Genomic DNA, 26,143 nt, shown 5'->3' with positions numbered 1-26,143 from the left:
GGTTAGGTCTGGAAGGGTCGCACCCAGGCCATCTACCCAGTCACATGCAAAGAAGGATGCTCCAGACCAGGTGTAACAGGAAGTTCAACTGGCTGGATCAACATTCCCCTGCATGTTCACTCTAGGCAAATAGGAAATGTTGTACTTGACTGCTCCAGTGGATTACATCCCATATCTGATGACTCAGATAGTGTGCTTGCACCGCCCTACATCTACATGTATGGTTAAGAGGTTTGTTGTCGTTGTTGTTTAGTCGTGTCCGACTCTTTGTGACCCCATGGACCATAGCACGCCAGGCACTCCTGTCTTCCACTGCCTCCCGCAGTTTGGTCAGACTCATGTTGGTGGAGAACACTGTCCAACCATCTCGTCCTCTGTCGTCCCCTTCTCCTTGTGCCCTCCATCTTTCCCAACATCAGGGTCTTTTCCAAGGATTCTTCTCTTCTCATGAGGGGGCCAAAGTATTGGAGCCTCAGCTTCAGGATCTGTCCTTCCAGTGAGCACTCAGGGCTGATTTCCTTCAGAATGGATAGGTTTGATCTTCTTGCAGTCCATGGGACTCTCAAGAGTCTCCTCCAGCACCCATAATTCAAAAGCCCAAATGTCCCCAAATTTCCAAGTATCTTTACACCTAAAAGAAGACCCACATCCTGGTGAATCCCACAGATGAACTCTGCAGATGTGACTGTGTTGTGCGGCCCTCAAGGCAGGCACCCGCTTTTTAAGCTGACCGCCTTCTGGAAAGTGTCTCTCGCCAGCTGTGTGCAAATCCGCCAGCCCTCCACCCTGCGGTTCGGTTGCCCTCATTCCCTCTCCTTCCTCCCTTGGCAGTATTTTGGAGACCCGAGTCCTGCAGATGGAGACGAAGCACCTGATGGAACTGGAAGGGATCCGGACGGAGAAGGAGGAGCTGCAGCAGCTGGTGAGCCGGCAGAGCGACACCATCGAGGGCTTGGAGAAGTCTCTCCACGCGGCCAGCGACAACACCAGCCTGCTTCAACAACAGCAGCTGCAGCTTTTGGAGTCGGTTCAGAATTTGGTCCAGCTGGTCTCCCAAGGCAAAGGTGAGCTCAGAGCCCCCGAAATAAATCACACTTTATCTCAAATGAGGCAGCTTCCAAGCTTCCAGAATATGATGTGCATACTAGCCAGAGGTCCACCGCAGACGGAGATAGCTCAACAGTTTACAGTCTTCTTACCCCCTTTTCTGAACTCTCCTGGCTGCTTACAGTTCCCACCTCTCTCCCTGTCACTCCTTTCACCTTTTTGCCAATGTTCCATCATCCCAAACTTTCCCCTCTGGACTACTTGATTTGTAGTAGAGGACAGGATCACACTTCAGAATGACCTTAACAGATTAGACAACTGGGCCAAAGCAAACCAGATGAATTTTAACAAGGAGAAATGTAAAGTACTACACTTGGGCAAAAATAATAATAATGAAAGGCACAAATACAGGATGGGTGACACCTGGCTTGAGAGCAGTACATGTGAAAAGGATCTAGGAGTCTTGGTAGACCACAAACTTGACATGAGTCAACAGTGTGATGCAGCAGCTTAAAAAGCCAATGCTATTCTGGGCTGCATCAATAGGAGTATAGCGTCTAGATCAAGGGAAATAATAGTACCACTGTATTCTGCTCTGGTCAGACCTCAGCTGGAGTACTGTGTCCAGTTCTGGGCACCACAGTTCAAGAAGGATACTGACAAGCTGGAACGTGTCCAGAGGAGGGCAACCAAAATGGTCAAAGGCCTGGAAACAATGCCTTATGAGGAACGGCTTAGGGAGCTGGGTATGTTTAGCCTGGAGAAGAGAAGGTTAAGGGGTGATATGATAGCCATGTTCAAATATATAAAAGGATGTCATATAGAGGAGGGTGAAAGGTTGTTTTCTGCAGCTCCAGAGAAGCGGACACGGAGCAATGGATTCAAACTACAAGAAAGAAGATTCCACCTAAACATTAGGAAGAACTTCCTGACAGTAAGAGCTGTTTGACAGTGGAATTTGCTGCCAAGAAGTGTGGTGGAGTCTCCTTCTTTGGAGGTCTTTAAGCAGAGGCTTGACAGGCATATGTCAAGAATGCTTTGATGGCGTTTCCTGCTTGGCAGGGCGTTGGACTGGATGGCCCTTGTGGTCTCTTCCAACTCTATGATTCTATGATTTACATCAGAGCAGCCGAGCCAATGGGAAGAGGGAGTGGGAGGAGCCTCCAGCGATACTGTTTGTCATTTGAAAGTTCAGGTGTGCAGGAGAATAGCGCATGAGGCCAATTTGGCGTAACATACAGCAAAGAGCGCACACATTCCACCTTGAGGGATGCTTTTGAAAAACTTAAATTTCTATGCTGCTTTCTAAATGTTAAGGCAATAAATGTAGCAGCTTTTTGAACTCAGTGCTTTTAAACCGTGTCTTCCCATCCCCACCTGCAATAAACTCAGGTCAGATCCACAACATAGGTACATTTGAAGCACATCCAATGCACCTGGCTTCCCCCAAAGGATCCTGGGAACTATAGTTTCCCTGCACAGTGCAACAATTCGCAGCACCCTTAATAAGCTACGGTTCACAGAATTCCTTGGGGGAAGTTGTGTGCTTTACATGTGCATCGGGTGTTTGTTCAATGCATGGTGTGGATCTGCCCCAAATATTACTGGAAGGATGAGGATCCTTCAGGTGCTGTTGAACTACAACTCCCGCCATCCTTAACCATTGGTCATGCTGGCTACTGGAAGTTGCTGTCCAGCAACATCTGGAGAGTCACAGATTCCCCACTCTGGTCTTACTGCGTCTGTAGCTGGGATTGATGAAGAAATAATAACACAAGAATTAGTAAATATAGTCACAGTTTTTCCCCAAGCAAATTTTAAATAGCAATTTTATTCACATTTTGAATAGGGAAATTTGCTTGATACTGGGAGCTTGAGGACACTGTATCCATGCCCCAAAATGGTTATTTAATTTGGAGAGGCCAACTCTTTAGCATTTGACTTTCTCTTGCTAGTTCCTCCAAAGAAAGAAGACCGGCTGTTCCAGGACTGTGCAGAAATCCGCCAATCTGGAGTTAATCTCAGTGGGGTTTACACCCTCCAAATCAACAATCTGACTGAACCCAAGAAGGTCAGTAAAACCCTGAGAGCCTATGAATCGAGGCAGGGAGAAGGATCATTGCTCAATTTGACAGCTTAAAAAAGCACCTTGGTTCTCCTACTGTCTCTGCTTCTAAAGGAATCTGACCATCTCTGAGGCTGCCTGGAAAAAAACCCTGGCCTAGAAAAGGGTTCTGCTAAGGCTCAATGTTTCCCAAACTTGGGTTTCCAGCCATTGCTGGACTACAAATCCCATCATCCTTGACCGCTGGTCCTGCTAGCTAGGGGTGATGGGAGTTGTAGTTCAAAAGGAGCTGGCAACCTAAGTTTGAGAAACATGGGCAGGTAAGCAAAAGAGGGGCAGGCAGATTTTATTCAAATGGATATGCCTTTCTGTGCTTGGTTCTTGTGGCTAGATTTTGCTTTGGGCATAGGATCTAGTGTGCCAAGCGCTGGGGAACATTCATAGGTTCAAGGGGGAATTGACAGGACCTGGAAGGAGCTCTGGAACAACAGGAAGTTTCCTTACAACTGAGTCAGACCGTTGGCCTATATAGCTCAGTATTGTCTACACTGATGGGCAGCATCACGTCTCCGGCACTTATTTTATTATTTCATTTCATAAAATGTATACGCCACTTCAAAAACCTCAGAGTGGTTTACAAAAAAAGGTGAAACCATCCATTTTTTTCAGCAAGAACAATTTTAAGTGCAGCAATTTAAGACTTTCGAAAAGGTAAAATGACAATAGACTAAAAACAGATTGAAACTCGCATTGACTTTCTAAACATCTGGGGAGGCTTGTCTAAGCAAAAATGTTCTTAGCAGGTACCAAAAGGAGTACTTGTTGAAGCCTGCCTGATATCAATAGATTTATGTCCCTTTTCCAAACCAATACTTAATGCCATTCATTTGTCTCTGGAACTAGGAGGTTCCTCCATAATATTCCTCCATAATAACTAGAGAAGAAATTGGCACTGGGCATGGCACCCAGAGAATATCACATGCTTTGTTTTGTTTGTTAAATAATTATTACTGCAATCATGCCACTGGAGTTAAACACAGAATCTAAACTCTGCTTTTCTTGGTGAAAATCTCTGTTGACTAGTCATGTTTCAGCATTGTTTATTTTTTTAAAAAAAGTCCTTATGACACCTGCAAAGATCAGATTCTTCCGATATCCGTAGGCTCAGCTGTGCTTCTGCCTCTTGTTCCTTCTAACTGAGCATCCTCTTCTTTTTTCCTTTGCAGACCTATTGCGATATGGAGACGGACGGAGGCGGCTGGACAGTGATCCAGTACCGAGTCAACGGAAGCGTCAGCTTCCAAAAGAACTGGAAAGAGTACAAACAAGTATGAGTCTGGCTTGGGCTTGTCATCCTCAATCCGTCAGATCTTTTCGATCAAAAGTAGAAAGAGCAGAGACCACTTAGCAGGCATCCCCAGACTTCAGCCCTCCAGATGTTTTGGACTACAATTCCCATCTTCCCCGACCACTGGTCCTGTTAGCTAGGGATCATGGGAGTTGTAGGCCAAAACATTTGGAGGGCCGCAGTTTGGGGATGCCTGCCACATAGCAATCACCACAGGGCCAATAACAACCCATGGCTTTGCTAACCCCTATTTTGCTGACCCACTGGCTTCCTGAGGCCATGCGTCAACGTGCATAATTATATGTAAAGGAAACTCACTCACCACAGTTTGGTCAGTTGCACAATCTTCTCTCCCAAATCAAGGAGGGGGAAACCATACATAGAATCATAGAGTTGGAAGAGACCACAAGGGCCATCCAGTCCAACTCTATGATTCTATGTATTGGGGCTCTGCACAGCACTGATTGACCAGGCAGCGTGAAGTCACCAACCCACTTTGCTCTCCCTCCCCAATCACTGTTTCAGCGTCCAAAAATTTATTCGGTAGTGATGGATTCAAAGAAGGGGGCAAATGTGCATTCTACTGAATAAATTACTTTAAACGTAAAAAACTTTAAATGTAAAAAAGAGAGACAGCTGATCTGAAGCCCAGCAGTACATAGCTCAGCACGTGTTACTCCTCCATGTTACACAAAATAGTAAGATGGAACCAGAAGGTTGGAGTCAACTAAATTACTCTCAGAGTAGACCCAGTGAAATTAATGGACTTGGACTATTCATGTCTATTAATGAGTCTACTCTGAACTAACGTTGGATACAACCACTACTGCTGGAACTGACCACAAAGTTCATCTCACCTTCCCAACCATGGAAACCCCCCAAATACGTTTCATCTGATTTTGACAAGACATTGCAGTGTGGAGTGCTCCTGTTCAGCGTTCCAGCCAGCCAGCTGTGATCCTCTTGCAAAATACTCCATTCCGTTCTGTTCCTCGTCCCAGTTTTCTGTCCCCTTTCTCCAGAGACTCATCTGCTCTTCATTTGTCTGTTTTCGGGGAGAAGGTTGCTTAAATATTCCCCCCTAAATGATGTTTGTACTTCTACAGACCTTGGAATTCTCCTGACCATGCTGATCCCACCTGCCCCCCCCCCAGTGATCCCATTTTGACCGCAATCCTTTCAGGCCTCACCAGCTGACTTCAATATTCAAAACAGCCTCTTAGCTGATATATGCCGAGAACTTAATCGAGCAACCCACTTAGTGCTTTGTGTTTTGCCTCTCTCAGGGCTTTGGGGACCCAGCAGGAGAATACTGGCTGGGGAATGAGGCAGTCCACCTCCTGACCAACCAGGGAGCCCATTCTTTGAGGGTGGAACTCCTGGACTGGGAAGGCAATCGCGCCTACGCCCACTACGAAAAGTTCCAGCTGGGAAGCGAGCGCCAGCGATATAGGTAATATGTGGTCTTTGCCAGCTATATGCAAACAGCATGGTAGATGTTTATCTGCAGGGTGCAAATCCCCACTCAGCTGTGGCGCTCACCTTGGGCCAGTCGCCATCTCTTAGCCTAACCTACCTCGCAGGGCTGTTGTGAGGATGAAATAGGGAGGAGGAGAACCATGCACACCACAGTTCAGACCCTCCAAGTGTCCCTATTTTCCAGGGACAGTCCCGGATTTACAGAAGCAAGCCATCCCGGTTTCCTAATTTGACCCCGGAATGTCCTGCTTTTCCTATTTTCATTGGAGAAATGTTGGAGAGTGTGGTAGGACACCCCTATTTTCAACAGAGATGTGTTGGAGGGTGTGGAGTTATCCGACCCCCGAGCCATCTGAAGGCAGACTGGTATAGGGGCGTTTTCTGATGTTTTATGTAGGTTGGAAGCCGCTGTAGAAACTGTGAGAATGATCAGGAACATAGCATAGAGTGATTCCTATTCAACTTAGTGGGACTTAGTTCTGAGTGTTTAAGACTGACCAGTTTTTACCCCGTTATGTAGGAGTAAGCTCCATTGAATACATGGGACTTCTTTCTGAGTAAACAGTGTAAGGCTCCATTCACAATAAAGGAATAAGCAGTCTCTTTGTTTCCTAAGAAATGGCTGGCTGCTGAAGCATGGCAGCGAAAGGATTCAAAGGGGATCGGTGACATTGCCTTTCAAAATGATAGGGTGGGCTTTTTATTCCAGCTTCACCATCTCCTTTGTTTGGTGCAAGAAACACCAAACACAATCTCCTTTGTTTGGTGTCCAGTTCTGGGCACCACAGTTCAAGAAGGATACTGACAAGCTGGAACGTGTCCAGAGGAGGGCAACCAAAATGGTCAAAGGCCTGGAAACGATGCCTTATGAGGAACGGCTTAGGGAGCTGGGTGTGTTTAGCCTGGAGAAGAGAAGGTTAAGGGGTGATATGATAGCCATGTTCAAATATATAAAAGGATGTCATATAGAGGAGGGAGAAAGGTTGTTTTCTGCTGCTCCAGAGAAGCGGACACGGAGCAATGGATCCAAACTACAAGAAAGAAGATTCCACCTAAACATTAGGAAGAACTTCCTGACAGTAAGAGCTGTTCGGCAGTGGAATTTGCTACCAAGGAGTGTGGTGGAGTCTCCTTCTTTGGAGGTCTTTAAGCAGAGGCTTGACAGGCATATGTCAAGAATGCTTTGATGGTGTTTCCTGCTCGGCAGGGGGTTGGACTGGATGACCCTTGTGATCTCTTCCAACTCTATGATTCTAAGAATTTTATTTCCAGGATAATCAGGAGTCCGTTTTTGCACCTATACACACTTCTAATTCTTCTCCGGGACGTGGAGGGGAGGAAAAAGGAAAAGCAGGACATTCTGGGATCAAATCAGAAACCGGGACAGCTTCTGTAATTCCTGGACTGTCCCTGGAAAATCAGGATGCTTGGAGGGTATGAGATCACCTTCATTTTAGAGCTAATCGCTGTCTGGAATCTGATGGAGAACTGGTCTCACCTCCTAAACCATTGAGCTCCATGGAGATTCCACCCGCGGTTTTTTCGTACGTGCTTCAAGCACCAAATCAGCTTGTTCTGGCCTGCTTAGAAGGAGATTTGGACCTACTCTGATAAAGGTGAAGGGGCTCGGACAAGTTGTTCCAAGAGTGCTTTGCCCTGGAGGTCGGCCACCTAGCACATCATCAGCCCCTGGTGCAGGGACCGACTCCTGTGGGTTTAATGGGGAGTTTGAACCCATCTCAGGTGGCCTCTTGTGAGAGACCTTTGCGACCTAGCAAATCTTCAGCTCTGTTTGTGTCTTCACCTCCATTTTCTTTCCAGGAGATCTATCCTGGAAATAAAAGCTTGCCCTTCCAAGAGCTGAGTGTGCCAAGCCTCCTTTAACTTGCTAGCATTTATGGATGTGACTAAGGGTTTCTGGCGAGCATCTGTTTCTCAGAGAACATGGTGCTCTTTCAGGGTATCCGATAAGCCTCCTTGCCCTCTGCTCATCACGCAAGGGCACGTTTTCGCCTCTCATTTCATCTGCTTTCGATCTGCTGAGGGATTTACGGAATTCCAAAAATATCCTCCTCCTCCTCCTAGAATCATAGAGTTGGAAGAGACCACAAGGGTCATCCAGTCCAACCCCCTGCCAAGCAGGAAACACCATCAAAGCATTCTTGACATATGCCTGTCAAGCCTCTGCTTAAAGACCTCCAAAGAAGGAGACTCCACCACACTCCTTGGTAGCAAATTCCACTGCCGAACAGCTCTTACTGTCAGGAAGTTCTTCCTAATGTTTAGGTGGAATCTTCTTTCTTGTAGCTTCTTTCTTGTAGCTCCTCCTCCTCATCATCATCATCTCTCTCTCTCTCTCTCTCTCTCTCTCTCTCTCTCTCTCTCTCTCTCTCTCTCTCTCTCATTTTTACTTATTCTCCATTTAATAATACTATACATTCACATCATTATTGTCCACTTTACATCCCTGGGTCTTTAGAGCCTATCAACTTCCTTCTCTCCCGCCTCATGGCTTTCAAAATTAACCTTTATATCATTGCATTTTGTATGTTTTCCAATTCCAATTACACTCATTACAAAATAGCTCAAAATTTAACTAAATATAGAAAGGGAGAAGACTTTCTCATTACAAGTCTTCAGATAACCCCCGATAGTGATGTTAATTGCTTACAATAATCTTTCAGATTTCGTATAAATTTACTCTAGTCCTTGTGGAATACTTTATCTTGCTGGTTTTGGATTTTTTTTTCTGTCAGCTTCACCAATTCTGCAAAGTCCATCATCTTCATCTGTCACTCTTCTTTCGTTGGTACTTCTTGCTGTTTCCATTTTTGGGCTGTAATAATTCTTGCCGCAGTTTTTGCATAGATAAACAGTCTTTTATCTTCCTTTGGTATCTCTTTGCCCACTATACCCAATAAGAAGGCTTCTGATTTTTTTAACAAAAGTATTTTTCAATATTTTCTTTAACTTGTTATATACCATTTCCCAGAGAGCCTTTACCTCTTTACAAGTCCACCACATGTGGTAGAACAGGCACCCCCAAACTGCGGCCCTCCAGATGTTTTGGCCTACAACTCCCATGATCCCTAGCTAACAGGACCAGTGGTCGGGGAAGATGGGAATTGTAGTCCAAAACATCTGGAGGGCCGAAGTCTGGGGATGCCTGTGGTAGAAGATCCCTTCCCTTTCTTTACAATTCCAACACTCATTGGTTCTTGTCTTGTACATTTTAGCAAGTTTGTAAAGGTAAAGTGGTTTAACCCAGGTGGCGCTGTGGATTAAACCACTGAGCCTAGGGCTTGCTGATCAGAAGGTTGGCGGTTCGAATCCCCGTGACGGGGTGAGCTCCCGTTGCTTGGTCCCAGCTCCTGCAGTTCGAAAGCACGTCAAAATGCAAGTAGATAAATAGGAACCGCTACAGCGGGAAGGTAAACGGCGTTTCCATGTGCTGCTCTGGTTTGCCAGAAGCGGCTTTGTCATGCTGGCCACATGACCTGGAAGCTATACGCCGGCTCCCTCGGCCAATAATGCGAGATGAGCGCGCAACCCCAGAGTCGGTCACGACTGGACCTAATGGTCAGGGGTCCCTTTACCTTTAAAGGTAAAGTTTAGCTGGTGTTAGATACCATCTATACATCACATCATCATCTCTCTCTGTCTTGCTTTGCCCTGCAGCCCAAAGGATTGAGCTTCTGGGTGCTGTCGGTCTCAATCCCTATCCCAGAGAAGCAATGCCAGGTCGCAATGCTGCTTAGCCAATCGGATTTGGCTGCGCAGTGACGTCACTGTCCAGGCAAGCAAAGGCAGCTGAAAGTGGAACAGGGTCTTGCAGTAAATAAAAAAAAAGACCATGCATAGTCCAAGGTCCAAAGGAAAAACTTTTACTAAAAGGCAAAGGCTTGTTACAAAAACTTCAGACACACGAGGTACAAATGAAAGAAAGAGAGAGAGAGAGAGAGAGAGAGAGAGAGAGAGAGAGAGAGAGAGAGAGAGAGAGAGAGAGAGAGAGAGAGCAGCTTGCTGAGTGCATGAATTTATCTCTCCTGGCTCAGCGTGACCTTGAGGTAGCCAAAACAATATTTGCATCAGAAGTGAACCTTCTAGAATCTTCCAGCACTTTCCAGTTTCTGCCCTCAAAGACTTTAGTCATTACAGGGAGGGCAACATATATGTATATATTTATTGAATTTATATACCGCCCTGTACCCGGAGGTCTTCTCAGGGCAGTTGGCAGAACAAAATCGGCCAAAGGGTGTGTAGTGAAAAGTGAGCAGAGCGAGGCATTTCCCCAAAACTTTCGCATACCTTTTTATCGGGGTTAAAAATGAATCTCAATAAAAACACAACCCAGAAAGAAAAAAGAAGAGAGAGAGAGAAGAGAGAATAAAAAAAGATAACTTCTGATTCTTCGTCTGACAGCTGTATGTTGACCAATTGTTCAACACATCAAGATAACACTTGGATAACAGTATAAACCAATATTAAAATTGATCCTCACTCAAACCCAGATATCATTAGTTCATTTCTCTTTCGATACGGAGTTTCCCATTTTTAATAAAAGTTGACAATGGTTTTTCTCTGGTGCTGCCTTCTGCCAAGTCAGGCCATCTGTCAAGTTCAATACTGTCAACACTGACTTGCAGGTGCTTTCCTGTGGGGTTTTTTTTTGGGGGGGGGGGGAGGCGCCTTTCCCGGCCTCACCTGGAGATGCTGGGGATTGAACCTGGGACCTTCTGCATGCAAAGCAGGGGACCTACTGGCACAATTTCTACTACTGCTACTACTTATTTATTAATTTATACCCCACCCATCTGGCAGCCACTCTGGGCAGCTCCCAACAGAATTAAAAGCACAATAAAAGAGCAAACATAAAAAACTTCCCTTTGGATGTCTTCTAAAAGTCAGATAGCTGTTTATCTCCTTGACATCTGATAGGAGGGCATTCCACAAGGGGGGCGCCACCACCGAGAAGGCCCTCTGCCTGGTTCCCTGCAACCTCACTTCTCGCAGGGAGGGAACCGCCAGAAGGCTCTATGAGCTGGACCTCAGTGTCCAGGCTGAACTAAACATCAATAATAACTTTCTGGCTGTTAGAGGCATTCAACAGTGGAACGGACTCCTTCAGAAGGTGGTGAGCTCTCCTTCATTGGAAGTTTTTAAGCAGAGGTTGGGTGGTCATCTATCAGGATTGCCATCTCTTAGCCGTGATTCCTGCATTGCAGGGGGTTGGACTAGATGACCCCCTTGGTGCCCTTCCAACTCCACCACCGAGTTGGATGCCACCACCGAGAAGGCCCTCTGCCTGGTTCCCCTTAACCTCGCTTCTCACAGGGAGGGGACCTGGACCTCAGTGTCTGGGCTGAACGATGGGGGTGGAGACGCTCCTTCAGGGATACTGGGCTGAGGCTGAGGCTGTTTAGGGCTTTAAAGGTCAGCGCCAACACTTTGAATTGTGCTTGGAAATGTCCTGGGAGCCAATGTTCGTCTTTCAGGACCGGTGTCATATGGTCTTGGCGGCCGCTCCCAGTCACCAGTCTAGCTGCTGCATTCTGGATTAGTTGCAGTTTCTGGGTCACTTTCAAAAAATATCTACCACCAGCCCTGCACACAAACAAGGAAATGCAATCTTGGAGACCCAGCCTCTGCCTGCCTGCTCCCTGCCGCAACTTGTAGGGGATTTCCTTCTTTCTCATCATGATGCCTTCTGCTCCACAGGCTTTTCTTGAGAGGCTACAAAGGCAGCGCTGGGCAGCAAAGCGGCTTGTCTCTCCAAGGGACGGGCTTCAGCACGCGAGACGCTGACAATGACAACTGCCGGAACTGCAAGTGTGCCCAGATGCTTTCTGGTGGTGAGTCGCCCTTTGTGCTCCCCGACTGGGAAGGAAAAGAGGAAGGGAGGGAGAGAGCAAGGATTCAAGTGAGAATCCAAGAGCTTTGAAACTTGAGTGTCTCTTTTTCCAAACTAAAGTTCTCCACATTTCCAAATCCGTTTGCATACACACATATATAATGCACCAGCATTTCAGCGCAAATTTCTCATCATATAAACATTTGCATGTAATTTCCCCTGCTGTACACACTTTTGCAGAGCAGCTTCCCCTAATAGAATGCCTTTTCATGGTTTTTTCACTAATGTATACAATTTTACACACACTTTCCTCCGTTTTTGCACACATTGCTTGGCCAGAGAGCTATATTGTAAACTTTGGAAAAGCGCAGATTTTTTGAGGACGGCTGCGTTTCCGTTCTCATATTGCTTCAAAAAGTGTAAATTTCTCTTCAGACTAAAGCTCCACTTAAAGCCTAAGAGCTTTGGCATTTTAAAGCAGTTTGAGTTTTTAAGCACTCGGTACATGTTTGTCTTCTGCTTAAGCATTTGGACAGCAGTGGTTCACAAACTTTTGGGGGGGGGGAACTGCTCCCTTGGTTCTATAAACTCATTCCCAGTGGCCCCCCCACCCTATAAAACAGTGATGGGCAACCTTTTGAGCTTGGTGTGTCAAAATTCGCCAAAAAACCGAGCATAACCCGGGTGGTGTGTCACTTCAAGAAAAAACCATAATTTCACGATATTTATAGTTATTTAAACTATAAATATCGTGAAATTATGGTTTTTTCTTGAAGTGACACACCACCTGAGTTATTTTGTTATTTAAACAAAAATGTATAATTGTAATATATAACTGTATTTAATAAATCAAAAACTAATTATTTAACCAAACCAAACCCAAAAACCCTTATTTATCACAAAGTGCCCAGAGTTGTTGAGCTTTTGGGGGGGGGGGAGCTGCCGACCAAAGTTTTGGAGGGTTTTTGGGGGTGTGTGCAAAAGTTGCTTTGCTTGGGGGGGGGGATGCCCCAAAGCTGCTGCGCTTTTTGGGGGGGAAAGAGAACAGAGATAAATGATGAATAATACCTTCACTGGAACTAACACGCAGCACCGACATAGTCTGCCAAAGCACCAAAAAAACCAGCACAGAACGGGTTAAAAAATGAACGCTGTTACACCCAATCATCGTCTGCCAAAGTGCCAGAAAAAACAGCACAGAAAAGGTTAAAAAACCAATCTCTGGCTACCAGCAACAAAACAAACAAACAAACAAAAGGATCCGGGTTTTAACAGTGGAGACAAGCTGTAGGGTGAGGAGTGAGGAGGAGCCGGAGAACAAATGGGGAAACAACAACAACAGTGCAAATGGGCCAATGGGGCGTGTGCCAGCAGTGAGGGCTCTGTGTGTCATGTCTGACACGTGTGTCATAGGTTCGCCATCACTGCTATAAAATGTGGTTTGCATGAATAGTGATTTGCATGAGCCACTAAGGAAGACAGTAACACAATAAAATTCAAAACAGTAGCAATCAATTGCACATTTTTTCAGAGTCCAATTAAAACTATGTAGTTCAATTATTCCAACAAAAACGATGAGCTTGATCCAGCGATACCAGATTTTCAAAAATAGTCACCTCCATTTCCAGTGGCACCCCAATTCCAGTGGCACCCCAGTTCCCTCTTGAAAAAAATGCTTTTTTTCCTCTTGAAAAAAATATTGGGGGTGCCAGGTATGCCCTGCCCTGCATAAATGATCACAAGATGTAGCACAGACACAGCATTTGAATGGCAATGCCCATCAACTTTTGGGGGTGTCCCACTCAAATATTTTATTGGGGGGGGAAGGACCTTGGCCCCTAGGAGTTGGCTCCTAGATAATCCCACGACACCCAGGAAGATGATAGCGCCCACTTTGGGACCTAATGATCTACAGTTTGCTTCTTCTGACCCACATTCAGGTTGGTGGTTTGATGCCTGCGGACTCTCGAACCTGAACGGCATCTACTACCCAGCGAGGCACAATATCCGGAAACTGAACGGGATCCGGTGGCACTACTTCCAGGGGCCAGGCTACTCGCTAAAGGGCACGAGGATGATGATCCGTCCTTCAGGCAGCCCTGAAGGAGCATAGCGGAGAGAGGCCGTGCCGGGCTGCAGTTTCTGTGAGCCAGGGAAAGCAAACCTTGGCACAGGTAACAGGAACTGCCTTCAGGTTTGGACAGGTGGCAGGTGCAGAGAGACTCCCTGGGAAAGAGGCCCTTGTGGCTAGGAATTCACGGCTGCGGTCGGATGCAAACAGCACCAGCTCTGAAGCTGTCTTTTGTGGGCTTTTGGACTTCCGAGGAAAAAGTACGGCGATCTATTCTGTATGTTAAAGGCCAGATCTGCCCGTGAAAAGTGTGTCACGCTATCCGGCTCATTTCGGGGCAGGGGGCGAGCTTGTTGGGTAAATGCAGAAAAATCTGGTAAGATTTATATTATGCTTCAGGCTTTATTTGGGTAAAGGCACACATGATCCTGCCTGTGTTGGACACTGGTTCTGCAGAGATTGGTGGGAGTTCAGAAACATCTGGAGAGCCAAAGTTTTCCCCATCCCTGATTTATATAGGACAGAATCATGCTCTGAAGATGAAGCTCTGAGTTCCCTTCTTTTGCTTCCCATAAACACAAATAGGCTCAGAGACCCCACAATTTGGAGCCTCCGGTGCCATGAATGGACTAAGCCGCCCTCTGCTGGCATAGTCTGGGTTGCAACATCCTTGCAAGAGACCGTGAAGTGTTTCTGCTGTGGTCGAGGGGGGCTGTATCAAACTGGCTGTTTTCATCCCCTTGCTTCAGCGATGGCCGGATAAGCTGATCTTTTCTCCACGTTGAACTGTTCAGCAGGGCTAGCCCAAGATGGAAAATTCAAAAGGACCCCTCCCCTTATTCTGCAGCAGGAAGAATCAAGTCTCCAGTGAACCCTCCTGCCAAAGGCTCAATAAAAATCTCACCTCACAACACCCCAAACCCTCCAGCCTTGAAAGCTGAGATTCCCCTTTCTACCTGCCCTGTATTTATCCCTACAAGCCCTGCTTGAGGGCCAAAGCACAGCAGCTGCTTGGCAAATAATGTCTGTGAACATTTCGTGATATGCAGCAACTCTGCCAATAGTGAAGTGGCCGTTTTTCGCCTGCAATAGACCGTATTGGCCCGAATAGAAGCTGCACCCGAATATAAGCCACACTTTTTAAATTGGAGGGAGGGGAGAGGGAAAAAATACCCAAATATAAGCCGCTCCAGTCCTTGCAGCTCCTGGCTTTAACTTTTCACGGTCGGAATTTGGGGGGAAGTGAGGCTTCTATTCATGCCAATACAGTATAAAACGAGAAGTATTTTTTCTTTCTGTTGCACCTCCAACGTACCAAAGCGCTTCACTTCCTACGGTGGCCTGGACTCCAGGGATGACAAATTGCCCAGGGCCCAAATTTCACCCAGGGAGCACATGATTCCAAATGTCCATAGATGCACACAAGCACATGAATGGAAGCCTGATCCGTCTATATACCACGAATGATCCCCATTCCCTCTGCATGCATTCCATTCGTGGGAGGTTGGGGGGGGGGTTGGTGCGGATATAATTTTTGGTTGACTTTAGAGCCCGAGGCCATCAAATTGTGACCCAATGGTGTCACTGCCTTGTACCTGGTCCTAGAGACATCAGCGTAGCCACCTGGGGTCCTTTGGGAGGAAGGACACAATATAATAATAATAATAATAATAATAATAATAATAATAATAATAATAATAATATAGTATCCTTGTCATGGATATTAGTGAAAAATAGATCGACTGGGATCACGGAAGCCTCTTCTTAATGCACAATTTCACTTAGTTTTAAATGAGCTTTGTAAATAGTAATCTTTGTTTTGTGATTGGGTTGTTGCCTATGATTCAGTAGAAGAAAGGAGTTATATTCACTCTCATATTAAGCTTGTTGTAGCTGGCCTCCAGTCTCATCTTTGTCTTTTTCACCCCGTCCACTTCAAAGTGTCTCCCAAACAGTATTTGAGATCTTTGTTCATCCGAATGTCTCCTCCTTTTATTCATATTTCTGGAAAACCAAAGAAAGGCGTCGGGAAGTGGCTTGGGGTGGGGAAGGACGTTGGTCAAGTTAGTATTGTTAATGTTGTTGGTTAATATGCCAAGATGAACACGAAGAGGGAATATTTTCTGAAGCATCAAAAGAGCTTTATGACAGGTAACCAGCAGGCAGCACAAACCTGGAATAAAAAGTGTTTTGTTTTGAGCTTAGTGGAAAGTCGTCGTTTAGGAAAGGTTGGCAATTAGATGATAAAGTTGGAATTCAGACAGTTCATTATTTAAGAGTGATAATCCAACACATTTTTAATTAGATTTTAAAAATTAGAGATCATTGCTGATATACCCTCTCAGTTATCTTGACTTCTCCACCTCCTTCAGGACAAGAATGGAGAGATCATTTAGATAAGATTTTTGAAGAAAAGCCTAACTCCTTAAGAAGCTTTCGAAATGCGCTTTTACTTATTACAATTACCACTATTGCGTTCTTTGTTTTCCGCTCTCATGCTATATCTCGTTATCCTGTAAATACAGTTTTGAAAATTTGAAATACACTAAGTTTTTATAAAGAACTTTCTCTCAGGTATTTTGAGTTGCGTTCAACGTCTGTACAATCCCTGTCAGAATCTACAGGAAATAAAAGGGGGCGTTCTTCATGGGTAATAGCACACATTCGGGTTGACACAAGCAGCTCAAGAGTTTGGTACTGGAGTGTGAGAACTGATCTCTTCATCCTGTGTTTTGACCCCTGAGGTGTTTACTTTTAGGTCGCACATCCTTTCTGGGATTGCAAGTTGTTTTAAATTGGGAGTGTTCCCCCCCTCCAAGGTGGCCTGCCAAGCAGATGTTTAATTGAGGTGTATTCTGTCACATGTTCTTGGTTTCTATTTCATTTTTCAATTGTTCAAAAATTTACAGACATACAAATCACAAACACACAAATCGCATACAATTCCAATACACACATTTATTTGACTTCCACCCCCCCCTTTGTGGTTTCTTTTTAAGTTTAATATTTTATGCTGCATTTTCACATTAATCAATGTTAAAGTTACTTTTCAGTTTCTCTTGATAGTATGCTTGTTTTACAATGACCCTGCTAATGAACTTATTTGCAGACAATAATTTTTCAAATATTCCACAAATTTTGGATAATGTTTTCTTCTTCTTGGTTTCTTATTACACCTGTTAATCTTGCCATTTCAGCATAATCCATTAATTTAATCAGCCACTCTTCCTTGGTTAGTACTGCATTGTATTTCCATCCCTGGGCAAAAACCATTCTAGCTGCAGTTGTAGCATACATAAACAATTATTATTATTATTATTATTATTATTATTATTATTATTATTATTAGGTCTTTTGGTCTCCCTGTATCTATTATCCCTAGAAGAAAAGCTTCTGGGGTTTTTTTTTTTACTAAAAGTTATCTTGAACATTTTCTTCAATTCATTATAGATCATCCCCCAGAAAATTGTTTCTAATGTTGTGTTTTGATTGCTATAAATAGGGAACAGAAAAAGGAAGGAGCCATTTTTCAACAAAATGCACATTTTCACCATGTGAAAGAGGAGACATACAACCGTGTTCAGACAACATCTTTGCTTGGGCTGAGTGACTATGTGTAGGGAGATCCACTAGAGCAGGCGTAGGCAAACTCGTCCCTCCAGATGTTTTGGGACTATAACTCCCATCATCCCTGACCACTGGTCCTGTTAGCTAGGGGTGATGGGAGTTGTAGTCCCAAAACATCTGGAGGGCTGAGTTTGCCTATGCCTGCAGTAGATCCTGCCTCCACCTAATGTCTATATTCATAGCTCTCATACTGGTGTTTACTGAGCTTGACATGTAGGATTCTGACTCCCCCGCTGTGCTCATTTGCTCGCCCTGAAATATGTTTTCACAATGAAGAGATTTAGGTTTGATGAGGCCCTGACCCCAGGGTAGGCAACCTAAGGCCCGGGGGCCAGGTGCAGCCCAATCCCCTTCTAAATCCGGCCCATCGACGGTCCGGGAATAGGTGTGTTTTTACATGAGTAGAATGTGTCCTTTTATTTAAAATGCATTTGTGGGGCGTAGGAATTCGTTCATTTCCCCTCCCCAAAAAATATAGTCCGGCCCACCACATGGTCTGAGGGACGGTGCACCAGCCCCCAGCTGAAAAAGGTTGCTCACACCTGCCCTAAGCTACCAAAGGTAATGGGGCCCTTTATATGCCCAGCTGACCTTTGTCCACAACAAATTATTGCTGTTTTTTGTGTTGATATATGCTATATGGTAATTTAGGGACCTAAAGCCAGTTGCATATGTTGCCATGCAGCCAGTCCATGCAGAATGTAGGCACCCTATATATAGAAAGGAGCAAACCAGGGATATTATATGGAGCAGGCTAGTAGGCGGGGCCCATGACTTACATCATAGGAGCCTATACAACACAAAACACTGTTGCTGTGGGTAGGTTTTATTTTATATGTTTTTTATCTTATATTTTATATGCATCTTGTCCTTGTCCATGGAGTTTTCTTGGCAGGGATACTGGAGTGGCTTGCCGGTTCCTTCTCCAGGTGGATCACGTTTGGTCAAAACATAACTTCTCTAAGTTATTTAAGCCCCTTCGCCACGACAAGGCAGTGATCCATGATGGATCACTTATATTTTTTTGACCAAATACTCTATTTTTTTTACCAAACTGCGGGAGGCAGTGGAAGACAGGAGTGCCTGGCGTGCTCTGGTCCATGGGGTCACGAAGAGTCGGACACGACTAAACAACAACATCTTATATTTTGGAAATGTACATCCAATTTTTTTCCTTTAGATTTTTGGGGGGTCCCAAGAGAGTGGGGCCCTAAGCTATAGCTTGTTTAGCTTATAAGTAAATCCGGCACTGGATCATCCAATTTAAACTCAACTTGCGGGAAAGTCAACCCCAACTTGAGCGTGCAAATAGAGCTCCTACCACTAGAGGTCGCCACAGGCCAGAAATATAATTTGGAGCTGAACTGAAATTCAAATCAGATGCAAGTGAGATGGAAATGATTCCCAATCAGTCCATTTCATTGAACTGTAGAGTTGGAAGACACCACGAGGACCGTCTTGTCCAAAACCTGAAATGCAGGAATCTTCTTGCCCAACGTGGAGCTCCAGCCCCAAACTCTGAAATTTCAACTCTCCCAACTGAGTTATCCCAGCTGTAATATCGGAAACATTTTTAAAAACAAGAACAAGAGGATTTTGGACATCCTTACCACTAGGAGAGATTTTGAAAACGGGCACTCTTTGGTCTTGCCATCACTAAAGCGCCCAGTTTATTATTATTATTATTATTATTATTATTATTATTATTATTTGGTTATTGTTATCCCTGTCATCCCCCAAGGAGCTACCGGGCAGGGCAGTCTCGAGCAGGTCGCGCGCCCTGGTGCTGAGGGGCGGAGATCGCTCCGGCGCCCCCGCCCTCGCAGGGTGCAGCATGGTTTCCGCGCAGCTTTGTCGTGTGGCGCCCTGCCTACCAGCCCAGCGCCCTGGCACACCGCGCCACCGGGGGTCTATTTAGAGCCGGCCCTGCTACCGGGTATGTGGAGTTCTCATGCATAGAGAAAAGAAGGTGCAAACAGGGACAAGCGTAGACCTGAGAACTCATATCCTATCTGGCATCAACATTCAATGCACTCACACCCATATCCGAAGGTGGGAAGCATCCTGAACAGCAGGGGCGCTGGAGGAACGGATCTGGAACAACAGTGCCCTCTGCTGGGCAGAGCGTTTCACCTCCCTGTTTCCGACACCCTCCTCCAACCTGGCACCCTCCAGTAGTTTGGGACTACCATTCCCATCAACGCCCCTCACATACACAACTCACCCAGGCCGGGGATGCAGTCCAAAATACCTGGGGGGGGGCACCAGGTTGGTGGGACCCACACAAAATTGAGAAGAGGCTAAAAAGCATCCGAGCTGGCCAGAACCGGCCCTGCCATTAGGCAAAGCGAGACGAATGCCTCAGGTGGCCTAGGTTGGTTGGGAGGCTGGGGCTGCCAGCAAGGTATTGGGGGAACAAGCAGTGCGCATGCGCTGCAACCTGCCTTGTGTCCCCAGAGGTAACCTGCTGCCCTCAGGTGTGGCACAGAATGCCACCCAATTGCCAGTGTTGGAGTAAGATTCAGCTGCCTGTCTGGTCAGCTTTTGCCTATGGAAAGGAATCTTCTCCTTTGCCGCATGCAGGAAAATATCTTGGGCCAGTCCTGGGTTTGCACACTGGCAGGAGGCTTGACGGACGGTGTCGCAAGCATCAGGTTCTGCCGCAATGTGGCCAGACTAGTTCGACTGCTGGAGCTGAAGCGCACGCAGGGCTCCTTATTCGGGGTCCAGTTGTAGCCTGCGGTGTTCCTAGCTATAAATTCTATTGCTGGAAGAGTACAGTCATATCTCGGGTTACAGACACTTCAGGTTGTGTGTTTTCAGGTTGCGCACTGCGCCAAACCCGGAAGTACCGGAACAGGTTACTTCTGGGTTTGGGCGCTCGAGCATGCACAGAAGCACTAAATTGCACTTTGCGCATGCGCAGAAGCACTAAATTGCACTTTGCGCATGCGCAGAAGCACCAAATTGCGACCTGCACGTGCGCAGACGCGGCGCTGCGGGTTGCGAACACTGCAGGTTGCAAACATGCCTCCCGCACAAATCACGTTTGCAACCCAAGTGTCCACTGTAATAGTTTCAGCCTTCGGCACAAATAAATCAAAGGCTAAGGTGAACATTCACGGCCACATTGAAAGCCCAATGGTAAGGTAAAGGTAAAGGTACCCCTGACCGTTAGGTCCAGTCGTGACCGACTCTGGGGTTGCGCGCTCATCTTGCTCTATTGGCCAAGGGAGCCGGCGTACAGCTTCCAGGTCATGTGGCCAGCATGACTAAGCCGCTTCTGGCAAAACAGAGCAGCACATGGAAACGCCGTTTACCTTCCCGCTGTAGCGGTCCCTATTTATCTACTTGAACTTTGACGTGCTTTCGAAGTGCTCGGTTGGCAGGAGCTGGGACCGAGCAACGGGAGCTCACCCCGTCGCAGGGATTCGAACCGCCGACCTTCTGATCAGCAAGCCCTAGGCTCTGTGGTTTAACCCACAGCGCCACCTGGGTCCCTTATAGGTAAAGGACCCCTGAATGATTAAGTCCAGTCAAAGGCAACTATGGGGTTGCAGCGCTCATCTTGCTTTCAGGCCAAGGGAGCCGGCGGTTGTCCACAGACAGCTTTTTCCGGGTCATGTGGCCAGCAGGACTAAACTGATTCTGGCGCTATGGGACACTGTGACGGAAACCAGAGCGCATGGAAATGCCGTTTACCTTCCTGCCACAGCGGTACCTATTTATCTACTTGCACTGGTGTGCTTTTGAACTGCTAGGTTGGCAGGAGATGGGACAGAACAACGGGAGCTCACCCCGTCCTGGGGATTCGAACCGCCAACCTTCCGATCAGCAAGCCCAAGAGGCTCAGTGGTTTAGACAACCGGAGCTGTAGTTTGTTAGGGGTGCTGAGAGCTGCTAAGACACCCCTCTTCCCCCTCCCAGAGCTACAATTTCCAGAGCAGCTCAGCAATCAATCCCTCTTCATACAGAACTTTGGGGAATTCTAGCTCTGCGATGGGAATAGGGGTCTCTGAGCAGGATTCTTTAGGAAAGCCACAATGCTTTAAAGTGTCATTGTAGTACTTTTAAATGCATGGCATAGATGATATTATTGTTATTGTTATCATCATCAATTCAATTTATATACAGCCCTTTATCCAAATATCCCAGGCCAGTGTACAACATTAAGAACATAATTTACACAGCATCATACTAAAAACTTAATACACAGCCTAATAACAAAATAATCATGTTAATAGTCCATCTATCCGGACATTTAATAGGCCATAGGTTATGGTGGAAAGCCTGGGTAAAGAGGAATGTTTTCGCCTGTTGCCTAAAAATATAGTCGTATACCTTGGTTCTCAAATGTAATCCATTCCAGAAGTCCGTTTGACTTCCAAAAATGTTCGAAAACCAAGGCACAGCTTCCGATTGGCTGCAGGAGCTTCCTGCACTCAATCGGAAGCCGTGGAAGCTGTGTCGGACTTTCGGGTTCCAAAGAACATTCGAAAACCGGAAGGCTTACTTCCGGGTTTTTGGTGTTCAGGAGCCAAAATGTACAAGTCCCAAGGCGTTCGAGAACCAAGGTACCACTGTATCTAATGATGGTGCCAGGCGAGACTTTCTAGGAGGAGCGTTCCACAGAAGGGGAGCTACCACTGTAAAGGCCCATTCTCAAGTTGCCACCCTCCAAACCTCTCAGGGAGTAGAAGGGCCTCGGATGACAAGCGTAGGGCCTGGGTTGAGTTTGTAAGGGGAAAGGTGGTCCCTAGGGTATTGAATTATGGTGCTGGAGGAGACTCTTGAGAGTCCCATGGACTGCAAGAAGATCAAACCTATCCATTCTTAAGGAAATCAGCCCTGAGTGCTCCCTGGAAGGACAGATCGTGAAGCTCAGGCTCCAATACTTTGGCCACCTCATGAGAAGAGAAGAATCCTTGGAAAAGACCCTGATGTTGGGAAAGATTGAGGGCACCAGGAGAAGGGGACGACAGAGGACGAGATGGTTGGACAGTGTTCTCGAAGCTACCAACATGAGTTTGACCAAACTGTGGGAGGCAGTGGAAGACAGGAGTGCCTGGCGTGCTATGGTCCATGGGGTCACGAAGAGTCGGACACGACTAAACGACTAAACAACAAAAGGGTATTGAGGTCCCGATCCTGCCACCCAAAGCCCTGCATAATAGGTGTTGGGATAGGCGACAGTGTTTAACACCTACTGCATGGATGGAGAAGGATAGAGTCGAGGAACTGTAGAGGAGGGGTCGTTTGGTCCAGCTCCCCGAAATGCAGAAATCGCAGCTAAAAGCTACCAAGGAGTTAATGTGCCTGGGAGGGAGAGAGGCTTTCAGGAGTTGTGAGTTCAGGTTCCATCTGTGTTCCCCTCCCTGCTTTGTAACATGTAATGGCTGATCCTCTTAAGTCAAGGAACCTGTTTAAACCTCCAGGCTGAGGCTGTCTTCCTTGGAAGAGGACAAAGAACCTCCCTCGCCACAATAGGGAGGGAGCTTACTTCTGCGGAAAATACAGAGAGGATTGTGCTACACCCAGAAGTGACTTCCCTCAGAATCTTTTTGGCATCTTATAAGGGACCCAGGTGGCGCTGTGGTTTAAACCACAGAGTCTAGGGCTTGCTGATCAGAAGGTCGGCGGTTCGAATCCCTGCAATGGGGTGAGCTCCCGTTGCTCGGTCCCTAGCACCTGCCCACCTAGCAGTTCGAAAGCACATCAAAGTGCAAGTACAGTACTGTAGATAAATAGGGACCGCTCTGGCGGGAAGGTAAACGGCGTTTCCGTGCGCTGCTCTGGTTCGCCAGAAGCAGCTTTGTCATGCTGGCCACATGACCCGGAAGCTGTATGTGGACAAACGCTGGCTCCCTCGGCCTATAGAGCGAGATGAGTGCCGCAACCCCAGAGTCGGACACGACTGGACCTAATGGTCAGAGGCCCCTTTAACTTGACCTAACAAATGCTTAGTATTGCCAGCACGGACCGGCAGCTGCGCTCTCCAAGCTCCAAGGAATGTTCCCAGGGCCAGCCCTACCTAGAGAGGCTGAGAATCGATCCTGGGACCTTCTACATTCAAAGCAGGGGCTCCGCCGGGGTTCAGTGCATTTGCAGCACACATGTGCCAGAATGTAACTCCCAAAGTCGAAATTCAGGTCAAAGGCCAACACTGGGAATCCGCAGGGCAGGCGATGAAAGTCAGATTTAAAGATTATTATTAGAAGGATCTCTAGTGCTCAAAGCATGTTGAGGCATGGGTTCGGATCCCGGCTCACAAGTGCAACCTGCAGATCTGAGGGTTAAAAGGCCAGTCCTATCCCCACCACCAATTAGCCTCAACTACACCTAGAATCGTAGAAATGTAGAGCTGCAGGGCACCCCAATGGTCATCTAGTCCAGCTCCCTGCAATGCAGGATTCGCAGCTGATACACAGCTATGTTAACTACCCATTACATATGCAAGCACAATGTTTTGCTTTAAAAGAGGAGCTTTTGGGAAGGAGCCAAGAGACAGTTAGTGAGGAGGGATGCTTAACCCTTTCCTGCCTGCCTTTTCCCTGCTCCCCAGGTTTGGTGGGGATGAGGGACGGGGCCTTCTCAGTGGCTGCTCCAAGCCTTTGAAACTCCCTTCCTGGAGAGGCTAGACTGGCTCCCTCCTTGTTGTCCTTCCACCCGCAGGTAAAGACTGCCCCCCACCCTAAGCGCTGTGCTGTGCTGTTTTTATTATCTGTATTTTAATTGTTTCAATTCCATTAGAGTTCAATTATTTTATAGTGGTTATCCTTATGGGATTTTAGCCTTTTCTTTTTGCATTTTATCCATGTTGTTTTAATTTGTGCAAGGCGCCTCATGTTCTGGTCTGGGAAAAAGGCAGGATATAAATAGTAATAACAGAGTAGCTCCCCCCCCCCAACCCATGCGTAAAGTCGCGTTCTGAACTACACAAGGGGGACCTCCACAGGCAACAGCAATGCAGTGGACGGCGATTTGGAGAAACTGATTAAGGGAAAGAGGGAACCGTATTTGACCCTCCACGTCCCCCCCCCTGCAAGCACACATAAACCCACGCACCCGTTCCCCAGAGCGTTCAAAGAAATAAATTAAAATTCGGAATCCGTGCGTCTGAAGACAAGCATCCGTAGGTTTTCAGAGGCCAACAACAGACCAAGTCATGCAAGAGGATTGAGAGGCCCGTCGCCTTTCGAGGCCTAATGTATCCGCCACACTTCAGCCGAGGCAATATTTTAAAAGATTTGCATCGACTCCAGCCCCGGATTGGCGATTTGCGGAGATAACGCATAGCCCTCGGGGGATCCGTATGGATTTGTGCGCGTGTTTGCGCCTGGCAGCATGGGCTGAGTGATCATCGCACATCCCACAGGGGCTGCTATAGCAACTGCCTACCCCCCCCAGGCTCCCCCACCCCCAGGCTCCCCCATTTTTCCTGTGTACATGAGCAGCCCCCTGCGTGGGGAGGGGGGGGAGACAAAGGAGGAGGCGGCTGCCAGCTGTCATGCGGCAAGGATGCTCCTCGGAAACATACAGATCATAATTGCATTCGCATTAGCGCCGATCCCACACCTCCTGCTGCTTCTTGGGGGGCGCACAACACCCGCCCCCGCCCGCCCCCTGACTTTCCACCCGCTACTCAGAACACGCAGCTGACTTGAGGTTGGGGAGCGATGAAAAGGAAAAGCTGACGGGCTCCGGAGGCTAATATAAAAGCGGTGGAGGGAGGCCAAAGTCTGTCTGCCTGAACCTCGTTTCGTTTCTTTCCGCCGAGAACTTCTGAGAGGCAGTGTTGCGCAGTGGTTAGAGTGCCGGACTAGAACCTGGGAGATCAAGGTTCAAATCCTCCACTCGGCCATTTAGGGTGGTCACCTTGGCCAGTTGTAGAATTATAGGCTTGCAGAGTTGGAAGGGACCTTTGGTGGTCATCTAGTCCAACCCCCTGTGATGCAGGAATCACAACTACAGAATAAAGTCACTGTTTAAAGACCTTCGCTGAAAGAGAGTCCACCACCTCCCAAGGGAAACTGTTCCACTGTCAAAGAAGCTCTTTCTGTCATAAAGTTCTTCCTGATGTTTTAAGACCAGGGGTCAGCAAACTTTTTCAGCAGGGGGTCGGTCCACTGTCCCTCAGACCTTGTGAAGGGCTGGACTATATTTTGAAAAAAAGAAATAGAATGAATTCCTTTGCCCCGCAAATAACCCAGAGATTCATTTTAAATAAAAGCACACATTTTACTCAAGTAAAAACACGCTGATTCCTGGACCGTCTGCAGGCCAGATTTAGAAGGCGATTGGGCCGGATCCAGCCCCCGGGCCCTAGTTTGCCTACTCATGTTTTAGACAGCACCTCCTTTCTTGTAGCTTGAATCCATTGGTTCAAGTCCTAACCTCCTGAGCGGGGGGGGGGGGGAGAGAGAGAGAGAGAGAGAGAGAGAGAGAGAGAGAGAGAGAGAGAGAGAGAGAGAGTTGTCTCCATCTTCTATGTGACAGCCCTTGAGATATTTGAAGAGGAGTCTCCTTATCATGAGCAGGAAACCCCAACCTGCCGTTTCAACCCACAAACCAGGGTGGGGAGAGCTTCATTCCTAAGTGGATCTCCTGGCAGATGATCTAACCACCTTGCAGGTTGAAACAGTGAGCTGGGGGGCT

General features: G+C 46.9%; 1 protein-coding gene across 1 annotated transcript in view; it reads left to right on the top strand.

Annotated features, from left to right (window-relative positions):
- ANGPT4 (angiopoietin 4) overlaps window positions 1-16,424 on the top strand; it is a 45,621-nt gene extending 29,197 nt beyond the window's left edge. The window contains exons 4-9 of the mRNA XM_035123928.2: window positions 832-1,064; window positions 3,003-3,118; window positions 4,339-4,440; window positions 5,747-5,913; window positions 11,658-11,791; window positions 13,731-16,424. Coding sequence (XP_034979819.1) covers window positions 832-1,064; window positions 3,003-3,118; window positions 4,339-4,440; window positions 5,747-5,913; window positions 11,658-11,791; window positions 13,731-13,903 — 925 coding nt within the window. The 3' untranslated portion in view covers window positions 13,904-16,424. The remainder of the gene's footprint in view (window positions 1-831; window positions 1,065-3,002; window positions 3,119-4,338; window positions 4,441-5,746; window positions 5,914-11,657; window positions 11,792-13,730) is intronic.
- Window positions 16,425-26,143: the final 9,719 nt, after the last annotated feature.

Source organism: Zootoca vivipara, chromosome 7, assembly GCF_963506605.1.
Source record: "Zootoca vivipara chromosome 7, rZooViv1.1, whole genome shotgun sequence".
NCBI classification, from domain to species: domain Eukaryota; kingdom Metazoa; phylum Chordata; class Lepidosauria; order Squamata; family Lacertidae; genus Zootoca; species Zootoca vivipara.
This window is presented reverse-complemented; position numbering and strand designations above follow the sequence as displayed.